General features: G+C 41.2%; 1 protein-coding gene across 1 annotated transcript; it reads left to right on the top strand.

Moving 5' to 3' along the window:
- Positions 1-6701: 6701 nt before the first annotated feature.
- Positions 6702-7658, top strand: LOC128891768 (uncharacterized). The gene is made up of 2 exons (XM_054151551.1): positions 6702-7209; positions 7282-7658. Exons 1-2 carry the CDS (start codon positions 6702-6704, stop codon positions 7656-7658), a joined length of 885 nt encoding a protein of 294 aa, XP_054007526.1.
- Positions 7659-11214: the final 3556 nt, after the last annotated feature.

Below are 11214 nucleotides of genomic sequence, written 5' to 3'. Positions count from 1 at the left end.
GCGACCATGAACTCCTGAATACCAGAGACTCTCATTTCCCATGCACGCGAACGCGTTTCGGAGGCAAGTTTCTAGAAGCATTAACACACTGGCTGGGATTGATGGACGCTTTCCGGTACGGGAAACGCCATTACGATGCAAACACCACTGTGGCGTTTCCTGGTGAACGCTTTTGGAGCATTAAACGCTCTAAATGAGGTGTTTGTGATGGGGGGCTCGGTATCTCGGTTAATATCGGTTGTAACGAGAATTTGTGTAGACTTAGAAAGTTTATAAATCTAATTTTAAGTAGTTTTTATGAAGTGCATTTGTGCTGTAAATTCGATAGTAAGCGAGATGGAATGCTACAACTGGGGTGTTGGATGAGTACTGCTGATGGTGTGTAAAGGTATTAAAGAAGAGGACTGATATCTCTGTTACTGTCGATTCTACGGAAAAGTTGTATGGGACATAAAAGTTTGCAAATTTAATTAACAAAGGTTTTTGTTATGTACATTATTGTTGGAAAGTCGATGGTAAGCGAGATGGAGTACATAACATAGGTAGGCGTTCCATAAGCAGCCTTCGTGGCAAGAACTTTGTGATGACTGTATAATTTTGATATAGACTTATATGATTAATTGAATAGCATAATGAAAAATAGTAGAATACATGGATATATGAAATTTAAGTCTAGACTTATCAAGAAACGTTGCAGCAGTGGAACCCGCCACGAATTTCACGTCTCGAGCTCGCAGTAGAATGAATCATTATGGTCAGACACTTGGACGTTCTACACTACTGCGCGTGGCAATAAAAATTGCTCCCTTTGTAATGCTTACAATGCAACAAGAATTCGTTTCATTGCTTATAAAGTATGTTTGCATAATTGTAACACTGTTAATCATTAGTTTATGCGACAGGAAACCCTGACCAATATTAAAACTGGTCAAGTACTTTCATGCAGGGGCAGTCTGCTTCATCTTCCCTGAAGAACAAAAATAAAAATATTAAAAATAATACATTGATTAAAGAACACTATTAATTCATTCACTACCAGGAAAATTTAAAGCGTTTTGCTTTGGACACCAAGATTTAATGACAAAATACATTTTCATAATAAAAAGCGATAATAAATTTGTAGTGTTAAAAAGATAATTTCCGATCTTCTTTTGCAATAATTCGCGACTCAAAAAGCAATAAACTTATACTTTGAGTAATTGCAATAAATTTAAACTACGAGACATTTCATAGTTGGCAGTGAATGGATCAATCGATCTCCTCCATCTTCCCTATATAACAAAAATAAAAATATAAAAAAAAATCCGTCTTCATTGCGTCAATTCCATCGAAATAAGAATGGAAACTAACGAACAGATCCAATTTACACTTCCATCCGTCATATTAATTACCCCACATTAACCTAATCTTGACACATATAAACCACACAGTGCACGCAACTTTTCGAATCGTGAAACGCTCGCCATCTGTTCCATCCGTGAAACGATCGATCGTTTTCCTCGATGGCGCAGCGATCTTCGGGTAACTCTCGCAAATCGATCGCAACTTTCTCAGATGGATTTTCGAGCGAAAATGGGCTAACCGCCGCACTCGATGCTCTCGACGCTCGAACGCCTAATGTCCCGCAATTACGTTTGCCGTTTCGAATGTGTAATACGGCGTTGGATCCGCGAACGATCGAGAGCAAAAATCGACGGAAAAAGGCGACCGGCCCGGAACGCGGGCTGGCCTGATTACGGCGCAGACAGGATCGGTCAGGGGCGGATCGTGCGATGGGCTTTAGGGTTCTTCTCTAGCTGGAGGATCTCCAGAAATTAATTTCAGGAAAATCAGGTTAAGTAGAAGTCTGCCTTTACGAACGATGGATTTATATTTCTATTTTCTAATATATAAAGTATTTACGTGCTGGTAATGAATATATTTAAGGAGATAATTGCGCTCTCTTATGGTCTCTCGCGAGACACTCACTTAAAATCTGAGGCAGCAGCTGAATGGAAGCAATTCCCGTCAACTCGTCGTTTTTCTGGTTTCCGTGTTAGTTTCTACGAAGCTGAAAGCCCCGTCGCGGTTAACCTGGATATCGGGTGGATCGATTAGGATTTCCTTGCACGCGAATCGACGCTTCAACGAACGAATCCCCCTTGTTTCCATTAGATATTTATTTTTTTATTACACTTCGTGGCTGTGCGCTATAAACAGGGTGAAGTGTTCGAGTGCACGAACGGAGCAAGCGAGGTGAAAGGACGAGGCTTGGCGAATTGATATTTTGTCACCCAACCCTGAACTGAAATGTAATTGAAATAAATTTATTCTATTCACGCTACCCATCCACCATTTTATAACATACTTTCAGATTTCAAGATGATTCATTTCCTGAAATATAAATCAAGAGAAGGGGTTAATATAACGCACCTTCGTATTAATAATCAATGATAATAAAAATAATGAATTACCCTTCTTTGGATGGTCTGTTAAAAATGTTTTTTAACGCACTACCAAATATTTAAGGAAAGTAATCAATACGAAAATGTAGTAGAAAATATAGTCAACCTCCATCGCTGGAAATCATTTTCGTTAATGATTAGAAAGCATCGATACCTAGATTGTCACTCTAAATAAATAAATAAAAAACGAAACGATACAATTTCACGTTTGGTAAATAAATAATCAATCAAGGGAAACGATAGACGATTGAGAAAGTTTAGAACGTGTTAAAACGTAAACGATCGGAAACATATGTATGACAAACGTTGACGGGGGAAATTAAGGACACTTATGAAATTGCGAATCTGCCATGAAGAGCAGCTCGAGCTCCGTTTTAATTTTCGCTTTCGTAGCCTGGAAAGCGGAGTTGACGCCGTCGAGTCATTGACGTTCTGCGCTGTGCGATCGTCGATGGACGAGCTTGACCTATCTTTGAATATTCTTATGTTCATTTTTTAAAAGCGACTCAGACGTTCACCTATTACTTTAATTTTAATATCATAAATTCAACAGGAGTTTTTCATACGAACTCCACATTTTGGTAAACAACGATCGCAACGTACGCTAATGCATCATGGCCGACTCCACGCTGAATCGCATCGCGAAACAGGAGCAAGCTCGCCCGGAGATCGTACGATTATTAACGAAAGGAAGGCGCTGCGGTAAAAGGAAGTAACAAGTCGCGAAATAGATGCCTCGAGAAGAAGGCTAATCTGCTCTTTTCCGACACACCTGTTGGCCGAGCATGCGAGCGCATCATCTCGAACGCGCGAAATACCGCGCGAGCCTTATGCACCGTTCGCGCTGGAAAATTTATTGCCTTGGAATTGCCCGCGCCTCCCCCAGCGAATTCAAGGCAATTCCAACGGAATGCGTAGCCTGGTTCTTGGAAAAATCATGTGCTCCTTGGACAACGGCAAAAACAATAAAAAAATGATCTCTGATAAATTGGAATGTTTTATTTCGTGACCCAATTATGGACACTTTTGAAATCCAGCAGTATTGTAAATTTCTAATTCGATTTGACGATTTCTAATCCTAAAGAAATATGTGAAATGTATATTTTTCACTTCATTTAGCCTCTATACGAATTAAGAAAGTAGGAATAAAGGAGGAGAAACAAGTACCCTTCTTCCTCCTCTTTTAATTTCTTCGATTCTTGCATACTCCTTCAAAAAATATCTCTAATAAATTGGAACGTTTTATTTCGTGACCCAATTATGGACATTTTTGTCATACAACAGTATTTACAACAAACGATTTTTAATTCATTTTTACTTGATCTTGTACAGAGGAAAAAATATGTGAAGTGTATATTCACTTCATTTAGCCTCAATAAAAATTAAGAGAGGAGAATAATGGAGGAGAAATTACTTTACAAAATATAAATAATCAAACAACTACCCTTCTTCCTCCTCTCTTAATTTCTTCAGTTCTTGCATACTCCTTCATTCGTTCACCACATCAGTCTCTGAATAGGAATCGAAATGTTCCAACAAACATAATCGAGCTCCTGCTCGCATTAATTACAGGTATCGCAGATCCGAACTGGAGAAAGTTAATTCGGTACACATGCCACGTTCGAATCGAACCATTCGTCGCCACCTGATAATGGCGAGAATCACGAGCAGTAAAATAAGCGTTGGCCGATTATCGAAGCGCGATGGTGGCATTAGGCTTCTCCCGCGGCGTCCGTGAAAATTGGCCGCGCACTTTCTCGACACTAGATCCGTCTGAAGCGCCGTCGTTGGAGCGTGGAGCGCGAAAATCCGATCTCCCAACGAGCTAACTGGGCTAATTTAAAGTAGGCCTCCCGTCTCGTTTCGCTCAGTCGAGGTAAATAATTCGCTTCCCCCGAGTTTCGCGAGACTACTATGCTTTTCCACCTCGGGGCCCAGAGTCCCGGATCTCTCGGTGCTCCCCACGACTTTGTCTCCTGCCTCCTCGATTTCGTCGTCGAGAACGAAAGTGGTTCCCGACAGGTCGCCATCCGACATCTTGGATTTACGCCAGGCTCGCTGCGCCTCCACTTTTGGGCCATATTCGAAAATTGGATGATAACAATTATTTGAAAGCATGGGTGATGTACATTGTCTCGTGAGGATTTTTTAAAATTAAATAAATTTCATGAAGTTTTTATTATTTAGGGCTTGTTCTTGTATTATGTTGTGATTGAATATCGGTTAGAACGTATGGCATTATAGGTAACATAATTGAAATCAGAAAAATTTGGTTTTTAATGTAGATTGTGTTCCTATTCGATTTTGCTCCATGTCTATCTATAGCTAGTATTAATTTCTTATCGCGTTGACTCCCAGATTAACGCTCTTAAAAATTTCTATTATGATTTAATTTTAATTACACAGTGTTGGAAAATGTATAATTAAACCTTTATTGTGGTGTTTATTTTTGTAACTTCGTCGAAATTCAAATATTTCATTCAAATTCATTTTCTTTGACACTTAAATTTCAGAATTAATTTTTTTAGTTGTCATCCACACATGAATGACGTGGCGAATTTCACGTACTACCTGATTTTCTATTTCATAAGAATTGAATTTATAAGCGTAAAATTGATACGTGTAAAATTTATATTTACGAATCGTATTTACGTACGTGTGTGAAGATATAGAAAGTCCTGCAGAATACCACAGAAGGAGCAGAAAGTTTATGTACCTGGTGTTTTCTTTAACTTGGGCGTCCAGTTTACGACGCATTGCTCACGATTTAAACCACAGACTGCGAAACTCCAAATCACCGCAAGGAGTGTAATTAAATTGTACGTTAACGTCGACTCGCGATCATTCGCGTCCTTCAGCCATGATCGCGTGCAACATTGACTGTCGATCGTTTCTAGAGCACACTGAATCGATAATGGAAGAAAGTCTTACAATGTCGCGTGACCAGCCAAGCGTATTTCTCAGGATCATTCACAAGATAGGAGCAGGGACAACCGTGATTCTTATCCCAAATAAAACTTTCGAGTAACAGATCAAAAAATTAACGATCATCCAGTTACTTGTTCGATAAAAATTACTATTCAATATGTCTAATCGACTTCGATGAATAAATAAGTGAATGAATAATTACTTTACTTTCAGTAAGTACTAAAGTGATCCATAAGATACATCACCACGCTAATGAAACTACATAATCTCATTAAAATAAATATAGATGACCTTAAAATCTCTTAAAAGTAACCTCAAAAAGAATTTTTTTTACTACATCATAGCTTTGAACATAATCCTATTACAATAAATACAGATGACCTTAAAATCTCTCGGAAATAACTTTTACCTTCTACATCACATCTTTGAACATAACCATTACAATAAATACAGGTTTTAAAATCTCTCAAAAATGACTTCGAAAATAACTCTTCTCCTCCATCCTCGCATCTTTGATCAACAAAATCGTGTTACGCACGATTTTCTTTCATGCCTACGAATACCAAGCACACTTACATGATCCCATTTATCTAGTCCACTCTGCATGCATCCTGAACAGGCCCCTACAAAGAGTGCAAAATGTCACCAAGACACATTTCCTTCCACCAAACGTGTCCACCCACCGCTCCATATTCTCACGCCAGAAAAAAAACCACACACGTTTCCATCGATGCAATTCAAACCACCTGAATTAGAATTCAAAGAGAGAAATTTGTGAGAAAATCACATCAGGCTGACCCAAGAAAATTCGCGAGGACCCACTGTCCTCGGTTTCGCAAAGACGACGCCCAGTCGTCCTTTCTTCCACGTGCAAATTCGACAAGAGATTCGAATTCTCCGCTCTATTTGACGCTCCCTCTCGCCGCGTGCTATCGCGGCGGTGGCGGCCGACGAGAGGGCCCCGTTGCCTCCTCTTCGACGCCCGCGAAGAAGAGAGCACGTTGCCACGGTGCTCTCGACTACGGAGAATGTATGGAACGGCCGAAAGGCAAAAAGGAAAAAGGACTACCCGGTGGCTCGCTCTATATATACTGCAACTATCCGAGGGTATGTCCAGTGCACGGTACGCGTCCCGTCCGTCAGCTTCGAAACCAGATCTTCGGAATCTTCGCGAGGAGCACCTAGGCACCGCGTCGCAGCTATCCGTCCAGCAGGATCACGGATCAGGGGTTCTTCAGCCTGGTGGATCGCAAGAATTCTTGGATCGAGGGACCCTAAATCGCGGAAGGAGCTAAATCCTAGAAGGACAACCTTGAAGAACAACGCACCATGAAGGGATTCGTTATACGTCAGCTGTCGCGACCCCAGGCGTCTCTTCTCCTCGTCCTGGTTCTCGTAGTTAACTGCAACGGCGAGATCGAGAGACGCACCTCGAAGCAGATGGTCGAGGAGTCGCCCGAGAACCTGGCCTCCAGCCTCAGCAAAGATTGTGGCAAGTCCTACAGTGCAACTTGCCTCAAGCTGGACGTGGTGTCTTTCCTGGATAGACTGTCCGAGCAGGAGGACATCAGCATCCTTCCGGGCGTGTCCGTGATCAAGGAAAACGGAACGGCCAACATGCCTGCGGCAGAAGTGGTCGCTAATTTAGCGAGGGACTTCCCCAATGACGTGGAGAAGAGGCTTGACGCGTTCCTGGTGCACAAGGTCGGCAGCTACCTGAACAGCCACTCGATATCCATCAAGCTCTTCGACCCTAGGACCTTCGAGGCTGCTAGGAACTTCAACGAGGAGACGCTCGCCCAATTGGGCCTGGGAGGATCGCAGACCGCTGGGACAGGTGAGAGATATCTTCATTTTTGTTATTAGCGACGTTGGAATCGTCTTTTATGAGGGATTCTTTGCTCTTCAGGGCGTAAGAAGGACAAGGGCAATGGCGCCCTCATGGCAGGTCTCATGATGATGAAGGGCACCCTGGGAGCTGTTGGATTCGGTGCTCTGGCTCTCCTAGCTGGAAAAGCCCTCATGACGGGTCTCATGGCTCTGATGTTATCCGCCATCGTGGGACTCAAGTCCCTGGCGAGTGGCGGCGAGAAGAAGACCACGTACGAAATCGTCAGCAAGCCTGTCTACTCTACCTCGCATACCCATAGCTCGGAGGAGCACCATGGACACGGCTATGGACACTCCGGATACGGCAGATCGCTGGACAGCATCCAGGACACCGTTCACCAGGCGATCCTGAAGTACGGGAACGCGCGGGATCGTCGATCGATCTGGCTGAAATAATTCGTTAACCGTTCGCCCTCTATTGCACCAAGTTCATTCTAATTATCCGATGTTGTAGAAAAAATCTCTTGGGAACAGTGATTTGGGAGTCGAGGCTCTGGAGTGGCTCGGAGTTTAAGGTTGTTTAGGATTGTTCGGGAATTGGGCTGTTCATGTATATGAGAGTAGGCAGTTCTTTATGTTGCTTGAGTGTAACCCTAATTTTTTAAAGCGCTTTAAATCTTATGGTACAGCCTATTGGGGGTCTAGAAAAATACTAACAGCTATCTGAGAATCAAAGATTGTCTAGAATTTTTTCTAGAATTTGGTACCTTGGATTTGATCTCCAAAAGTAGACAGCTTTTCGCCATATGAATTTAATTTTAATTTTCTAGAATCATGTAAAGAACTTATCAAAGGTCAAGAATGATCCATAAGCTCAAAATCGTTTAAAACTCGAGGCTAATTTTTTTAAAGTACTTTAATTCTTATGGTACAGCCTATTGGGGGTCTAGAAAAATACTAACAGCTATTTGAAAATCAAAGATTATTTAGAATTTGGTACCTTGGACTTGATCTCCAAAAGTAGACAGCCATATGAATTTAATTTCAATATTCTAGAATCATATAAAGAGCTTATTAAAGGTCAAGGACGATCCAAAACTTATTCAAAGGGACTTTCTCCACGGACTTAGCCACTAAAAGACACCTCCCTCGAAACACGTCCATAATTTACTCGATACTCAAAGTAGGTGAATCTGCAGGCTCTACTAGATGTCCCCTCTGAGAAAGTATCCCGAAGAACTTACAAAGAAGTTCGTTCGAGGGTGTTTAGAGGGTAAATTCCTGCAATTGCAACGCGTGCAATAGAGGGTTAGTTTCGCGGAGGAGCCGACGGCACGCGAGAGGTCCAAGCACGTCACTACCTCACCTAACTCATCTCGTTTCCGATTTCCTTCTTCGAGCACTTCACGAGTCCTGCCTTCACCGCGACTCCCACTTGTTCTAGCTCCTCTTCGTCTCGCTTTCTCGCCGCTCGAGCGTTCTGTCTGCTGCCTCCAGTCGCCACGCCTGGTCTCATTTCATCGCCCCTGCGTTTTATCACCATTACAGTTATTCATAGATTCATAGGTATTTATTTCGAACGGCGCGAATCCACGGCGGCTCGAGCTGGCCCGTCGATCCTCGAGCCGTGGCGCGTCGTTTCTTCTTGTTATTTATATTTAACTATACTTTGTAAGCTTTTAATAAACGAACTTTTTACAAAGATCACCCGTCACCTGTTGCTTACGTCGAGTACGAGACGATTCGCGATAACATGAAAGCCTACGAGGGACGAAAACAGGTCATCCTAGCAAGTGAACTTCCGGTGATAGTTCTCTCGTTGGCCAGGATGTTGATATTCCTTTTATTTCGGGGGAATTTGTTTGCTTTATTCTGAACTAGATTGGAGAAATAACTACGGTGCTCTAGGATTGCTGCTTCTTAATTTTCTTGGTTTAGATTACTCGTTGCTTTCATTTCTTGGTCAGTACTCGTGACATTCACTCCACGCGATGTTTATTCAGGGTATTTTAAATAGTGTGCGAAAATTGCTCTGATTTTCTAGAAAACGAAAGCAACGAAGCGTCCTTTTGATATCGTAAAATTCCGAAATGTTAATTCAAGGTTGATCCAATATTTTTCTTGAATTAAGTGCTGGTTTTGTGTTTGGAGTGAAAGGATGTATCACGAGTATCGGTCTAATTTTTCGGAAAACGAAAGCAAAGTATTCTCTCGATGTTACAAAACTGCAAAATATTTTCGATACATTTCTTTCCTTGGATTCGGAGCGAAAGCTGGTGCTCGAATGGTTCGATTTATAGTTTGAAAAATGAGCGCATGGAAAATTAATAGCTGCTCGAGTGCACGCATTACGTAGCTTTCTTCCATCGAGTTCGAATGCCAATTTCAGTTTTAGTGCTGCTCGAAGGCTGCACTTCGCTTCGGTTTCCTGCTATGAAAATTGCATATCGCGATAGCAATTGTCGAATGGATATACCACTCGATTAGAATGATACGAAACAAGGTCGTCCCCTTCACAACGCCGCGTGTTAGGCTTGTAACTGCGGCAGAGACGTGCTCGTGGTCGTCGATATTCAGGAGCTCTCGAAACCAGCAAAACACGTTCAATTATTATTACATTGGAAATATTGTACATTTATTAAAATAGGAAAAATAAGTACAAATTACGGCATACAAAATTGTATGGATTTTAAATTCTAATACATACGTTCTCCTTTAATTGGCTGGAATAGAATAGCATCGTATTGAATGAATGATAAATAGAGATGCAATTCATAATATTATTAAACGAAATAAATTATTAAGAAGGGTGTAATCGGTACATAGAATGTTATATCAAACAAATTATGAATTAAGGGATATCCTCTATTATTACCTTTATCTTGTAACATATGTCTTATATAAAAAAAAATATGTATTTATAATGTTGATATGAACATTTGCGGATAGAGTAACTCAAACAAAATATCCCTTGGATATTACAATAATATTCAAGTAATAAAATATAATATACAAAATTCAAATAAGTATACATCGAAATTTGTTGTTTGTTGAATCTAAAAAAACTAGAGGAACTCTTCGCTCGAAAACTATTCCAGATTGAGGATGTAAACAAGTTGTCCCTGAAATCTGGAAAAGCTGCGACATCCTGTTCCGTTCCCGCGTAACGCGCGGCTCCTGCCGCAAGAACCCCAACTGAAACATGTCATTAAGCTATTATTTCCCTTGGCGACGGTAAATGACAATCGTGACGGTCCACCGAAAAAATCCGCGGGATGACATAAATCTCATTGTATATAAACGATTACCGCCAGAGGTGGATCAGTCTTTGGTAGTCGGTAGACGCTAGATCGGAATCATCGTCGATAGCCATCGCGTATCGACTCATGTCGTCTCCGAGGATCGAGAGGTTGCGTGGACCCGCGTTCGTCGCAATTGTGCTGCACCTGATCGTTGTTCAGGGCCGTGGGAACGATGGAACGATCGAGGATCGCAAGATCGACGTGGATCCTTACAAGTTCATCGGGAACGGCGCTCGACAATAGTACTGTGCATTTGTTTTGGATTATTTTGTATTATTCGGCTTGGAAAGTGGATTTCGAGGTGTTGGCGATGAGGTTTAGAAATATTAAACAATAGGGGTTCGTAAAATTTAAGTAGTATACTTTAGGAGAAGTATACTTTTTAATGATTATAACAGGAAGTCCATTCTTTGTGCTTTTTTGGTCTGTTTTGTATCGTTGGCATAATTGTTTAAGGCAAGTACTATTCTTGGGTGGTTTAGACTAATGCAAGACTATATTTGTTAAATTATGTAATTATTTGAGGCTTTGTTCCTTTCTTGATATTTCTTGGGGAGTAGCCCTATAATAATTGTTTATTTCACAATTGTTCTTGTCATTAATAATAATTATTTCCCTTCCGGAATAATATGAGAAGGAATAATTAATGTAATAAGAAATATAGAATATTTTCTGGCGCTAGTTTTGAACTAGTCACACCGATGGTACTC

Source organism: Hylaeus anthracinus, unplaced genomic scaffold, assembly GCF_026225885.1.
Source record: "Hylaeus anthracinus isolate JK02 unplaced genomic scaffold, UHH_iyHylAnth1.0_haploid 0, whole genome shotgun sequence".
NCBI classification, from domain to species: Eukaryota; Metazoa; Arthropoda; class Insecta; order Hymenoptera; family Colletidae; genus Hylaeus; species Hylaeus anthracinus.
The sequence above is the reverse complement of the archived record's forward strand: the minus strand, read 5'-3'. Positions and strand labels throughout refer to the sequence as shown.

Excerpts from the sequence above, each read along its gene's own strand:
- LOC128891768 (XM_054151551.1), top strand. The coding sequence starts at position 6,702 with ATGAAGGGATTCGTTATACGTCAGCTGTCGCGACCCCAGGCGTCTCTT. Across the intron at positions 7,210-7,281 it reads ATCGCAGACCGCTGGGACAG|GGCGTAAGAAGGACAAGGGC; the intron begins GTGAGAGATATC and ends TTTGCTCTTCAG.